Below are 4,995 nucleotides of genomic sequence, written 5' to 3'. Positions count from 1 at the left end.
TGTAAAATGTCCCAGCAGAGCCCAGTGTCCATTGTGCAATGGAGAGTGGAGACAGAGGACCAAGCAAAAAAAAAAAAAAAAAAAAGTTGGACAACCTTTCTTAAAAACCCAGATCCGTGTGTGTGTGTGGAGGGGGCTGTCAAAAATGCAAAAAAAAAAAAATTTAGAGGCACATTGAGCAAACTAATTCAGACAGCTGGGCATCTGGTTCACCAAAGACTGAGTTGATGTGGGGAGGCCGGGTGAAGGATCACCATGTCTTCATGCAAGCATTGATGGTTGTTAGACATAATGAATGGTTCAAATTCGGAGGGCTTTATCTACAGGTACAGGACTCTGCTATCATGTCTTCATACTCTTTGTAGAGGATGCTGCCACTAGGCTCAATCATCAGCACGCTGATGGGGCTATACTTGTAGGGCACACAGGAGGGTCGGGGGACGCTCTGGTCTACCAGCTGGTTGATGAAGTTCTGCACAATGGCATGGTTGGGGGAGTTGTAGCCATAGCGCAGGATGCGGGGGCATGTGCCCTTGCAGTACTTGGGGTTGTACCGGTGGGGGGCTATGATCCAGTGGTCCCAGCCCAGCTGGTTGAAGCTGACCCGGAAGGAGCGGAGAGCACACTCATCCTTCTCAGCACTGGTCTTCTGCGAGTAGCTGGGGAGATCCAGAATGAGGTTGCCTGCCTGGCGAGCTTTGCGACTCAGCACTGGCCCATCAGGAGTCTCCTTCAAGCCAGCTTTCCCCATCTTGGCCTGGAAGCCTTTCCGAGTGTCATTGAGGTAGAGCAACAGGAAAGGTTCATTCAAGGAAGCAGTCTTCTCCCAGCCAACTTCAGGCTCTGAGACATCAGCTGGTCCCAGCCGGATACACACATGACTAAGGCGGAGCAGCTGGCTCTTCTTGGAGTCCCAGGCCCAGGGCAAAGAGTGGGAGGTGATGTCCCTCTCCTCCCAGCTGTCCATCCTAGAGGAGACAAGGGCATTCCTCTTGCCTCTTCGAGGGGGTGAGAACTTTGGAACCCCAGCCTCCCCATCCAACTGAACCACACAAAAGAGCTGGGCATGAGCCAGCAGCAGAGTCTTCGAATAAACCACAGTGGCTCTCACCAGATGTTCCATTCCTGGCTGGATGTTCAGGTGGTAGTCAAGAGTCTGCATGTACCAGGAACCTGTGGGGGGAAGGAGGAGATGAGAGTTAGTTTTCCCAAAAGCAAGACAGAACAGCCTCAAACTTACATACAAGCAATTTTGGTAAGTTTGTGCCCATGATCCTGGAACAGCTTGTTCCCCCTTTCACCCTCCCCTCCTGGAACCACCCACACCCATCTAGGAGGTAGCTTGAACACTCCTATGCATCTCCCCTGGCCTCAAAGAGGCATTAAGAATGACCTGGATAGATAGGGACTTTCTGCCCAGTTTGCTTCTTAGAAAGAGGGCCACACAAGTTTGTTTTTAAATAGTTTTCTTCCTCAAGTCAGAAATTGAGGTAATTTCTACCTGGTTTTTCCTAGAAGGCTGGACAAGTGGAGATGTTTACAAGATTACAGAAATCAAGGAATTGCAACTTGATTGAGAGGGGAAGCTGTTTTGGTTAATGCCTATTTAACTCAAGTGTCCAAGAAACTGTTGGAAGAATGTTCTGTATCAAGTCTCCAGGCTGCTCCCACAGGTGCCCCAGAGAGGTCATTAGTGAGACAGAGCCATATTCCTGATCTTCTGAAAGAGACTTTATTCCTTCTAAATTCTTCAGGCTCTTTACACATCAGAGAGAGTGCATGAAAGATTCCCCCCTCCCACCCCTTGATTTGGGAAGCATCAAGGTCACATGGAAGGCATTAGAGAAGTCCAGAAGGTACAAAGCCCCAACCAGGAAGCTGCTAGAACCAGATTAGTGCATCAGAGCATCTTGCAGCATTGTCTGGAGGAGCAGACACAGATGGGGAGGGAAGGGGCATGCCAGCCGGCACAAGACAAGGTTGTGGCAGAGCTCGGAAGAACCTCAGCCCTCACCAAGAGGGAAGGAGTTTCCCTTGAGCCAGTGCTGAGGCACCATCTCACATGGCCTCTGGCTGAGCCTGAACCCCCCTTGCATGTGAACACCAGCCATGGCAGGAGACATGTACCATTATCCACCTGAGGCAGTAAGGCCCGTGGTTAGGACAGGAGTCAGACCACCTTGGTTTCATTCTTTAACACGCCATGGTCTGGTTGTGTGACTGAGAAAATTACATTCCTGGGCCTCGTTGCCCCGCATGGACACAGGGCTGTTCCAGGAGCACCTCACTGGTGGGGAGAGGAGCCTGCTCACTGCAAAGCATGACCCAGGATGGCCTGACTGATCACATCTCCTTTACTAGAGGCCTGGGAAACAGCTGAGCTCTCCTGGCTCTCCATAGCCTCCTTGGCAATGGGAACAGCAGGTGCTCTGCTTGAGAGATTGAGACAGCAGCCAGACCCGCTCATTCTCCAGCCACAGACCAGAAGGGATACAGAGCTGTCAATAGGTTGGGCTCCAGTCCTCAAGGAAGAGGGCAGCACCCAGCCCACCCCCAATATCTCTTTATGGCTCCCAATTAGAGAGCTAACAGGAAGCACTGTCCTTCCTAGCCCAGACTCTGGGTTTGTCCCTATAAATAGCTGAAAGAAAGAAACAAGTCTCTGCTCTGGGCCTCTCCCCAGCAGACATTAGAACACACCCCCTTCCTGAGGCTCCATTTGACGTGCAGACTGGACAGTCTTAGTGTGAAGCGTTACGCTCCACCCTCCCCCACAGAAGCCCGTGAGAACCAGAGTCCCAAGGTAACCAGGGTCCCTGAGCATGTGCAACCAGACAGCAGGAGGGGTGGAAACAAACAGCAGTTGTGTGCAGGAGGGAGGGAGGCTGGCAACAGAGACGGGACAATGCAAAGTCCAGAGTCCACCTCCTTGGCCAAAAGTATGGTACAGTTCCCATTCCACACAAGCTTGACCAGCTCCAGGCACCAGGGACTGCAGGCAGGTGCTTTGGGCTGGAGAGGGCCAACACCCTGCAGTAATTAACATGGCTGTTTGTGCCAGTTTACAGGCCACTGTAGAGCAGAGCATCCCTGGAGCGGGGAACTCCCCTGTATCCAGCCTGCCCCCAGCCAGGGGGAGGCTCACTAGAACCCACACGGGAGCCAGTTCTGCACATCAAGGCCTGGAACAACAAGACTCTGCAAGGCCACCTGCTGCTTGGGCCCCATCTGCTGCCAGAAGATCAGCTCTCCTGTTCTAGTGCCAATGGGCACGAGCAGGAGGGAGTTAAAGGCAGCATGGAGTGGGAGGGACCAGGGGTAGGGAGCTCTGGCACAGAAGCAGAATCCTCTTGACAGGTGCCTTTACAGGCACAGTCAGGGATTACAGTAGCAGAGTTCCCAGCTCCCTACAGCTGCCCTTCCCACTGCCATCTCCTTCAAACCCTGGGCACTACACAGCCCAGTGCCCCCTATTCAAACACCAGCCCCCTGAGAACAGAACAGAACAGACCTCCCCAGCTCCAGCTATCCCCCCACCGGGTGGCTTCACAACCCCAGGAGACCCACCTGCCCACACCCCTATGCCTAGTGACTCACCTGCCCCAGACTGCCTTGTCTTGGCAAAGGGCCTGACCAGGCGCACAGCATTGGCACCCAGCTTACGGTTCTGGCGGGGTCGCCCAGCCCAGTCTGCCACATTCTGGTACAGGTTGAGCATGTAACGCAGTGGTTGCCTGCTGATCAGCTGCTTCTGGTGGCAGCAGGGCCAGACACTGGGGACCTGCTCCAGCAGCACCTGGATGAGGGGCAAGGAGGGCACCCTAGCCAGGGCACTCAGGGCAGCTGGCTCCTTCCCTTCCTCCCCCATACTCAGCTCTAGAGGAAGCAGTGCAGCCAAGAGGAACAAGCTCCCAAGGGAGCACAGAGGGCCCACTGCAATCATGGCTAAGGGGTGGGCAGCAGGCTGTGGCTAGGTGGTGGGCAGGGAGCTCTAGAGGGCTGGTGCTATGGGAGCCACAGAGTAGGGGGAAGCATTCTTCTCCCCCTCCCCCCACAAAGGCAAGCTCTTTCTCCCTAGCAAGGGCAGGGTCCCAGGGCTCTCCTGCTTTCACTCAGCTGTTCCCAGGCTGGGCCTTTAGGCAGCGTCCTTGGGGGTGGGGAAATTTTGAGGTCTAATCAGACAATTTCTGCTCCCTGCCCTATTGCCTTCCCTTGAGGGTAAACCCTTCAGGATTAAAACCAGCCCCCCAGGGACCTGGCACTAAGGGGTTCCTCTGAATGCAGTTTAAAACCCCCACTGGCCTAGCAAGGTCAGCAGGACCAGCACTCAGCAGGGGGAAGGTTAAAATCCTTAGGACCCAGACTAGCTCCAGCCCCTCCTCTCTGACCCAGTCCACTGGGTTAAGAAGGGCTCAGTCCTCACATCCATTTTAAAGGCCCTGTGTTAATCAGGATTTAAAGGGCCAGGAGCTGTTCTTCATCTGCTCCCCATGCTCAGCTCTGCTGGGGCAGGTGAGGGATAGACAGATCTAGATTACAATACTAGGTGCCAGACAAAGAAGAATAGGGTCCGCCGACTCTGACTAGCCAGAGCTCCCCATTGCTCTGCCACTATAGGAGCTGCCAGGGGAGTTGGTACAATGGGGGCAGCCATCTGCAGGTTGTCCCAAAGGCATATGGGGGCCAGCGACAGCTCACGAGACAGCCTAGTTAACTATAATTGACTCCTCTTTATGGGGCTGCCCCACAGGGTCTCCCAGCTCTTCAGCACCTGGGGGAGGATCATTAGAGGCTAAAGCTTGGGTAAGGAGATCTCAATGCTGTTCCCCACCTGCTACAGGATTCCTTGGCCACTGTCAGTGAGTCACTCACCTCCCTGCTCTGTGCCTCAGTTTCCCCATCTGGAACATGGGTTTGAGGATTATGAGCACCTCACAAGGGGTAGGAGGGTTGATGGGCCAATGCCTGTAACATGCTTGGAGATCCTTGGAGGGG

The 4,995-nt window shown here is 54.0% G+C and overlaps 1 protein-coding gene across 1 annotated transcript; it reads right to left on the bottom strand.

Moving 5' to 3' along the window:
• Positions 1-246: 246 nt before the first annotated feature.
• On the bottom strand, positions 247-3,943 carry BMP15 (bone morphogenetic protein 15). Its single transcript, XM_032791606.2, has 2 exons — positions 3,598-3,943; positions 247-1,173 (listed from the first exon to the last, which is right to left on the bottom strand). Exons 1-2 carry the CDS (start codon positions 3,941-3,943, stop codon positions 317-319), a joined length of 1,203 nt encoding a protein of 400 aa, XP_032647497.1. The 3' UTR covers positions 247-316.
• Positions 3,944-4,995: the final 1,052 nt, after the last annotated feature.

Source organism: Chelonoidis abingdonii, chromosome 8, assembly GCF_003597395.2.
Source record: "Chelonoidis abingdonii isolate Lonesome George chromosome 8, CheloAbing_2.0, whole genome shotgun sequence".
In the NCBI taxonomy this organism is placed as follows: Eukaryota; Metazoa; Chordata; order Testudines; family Testudinidae; genus Chelonoidis; species Chelonoidis abingdonii.
This window is presented reverse-complemented; position numbering and strand designations above follow the sequence as displayed.

Bases quoted from the DNA above. Each gene is read 5' to 3' on its own strand.
- BMP15 (XM_032791606.2), bottom strand. From the start codon at position 3,943: ATGATTGCAGTGGGCCCTCTGTGCTCCCTTGGGAGCTTGTTCCTCTTG. The intron at 1,174-3,597 runs GTGAGTCACTAG...TTCCCCCCACAG, and splicing joins GACAAGGCAGTCTGGGGCAG to GTTCCTGGTACATGCAGACT.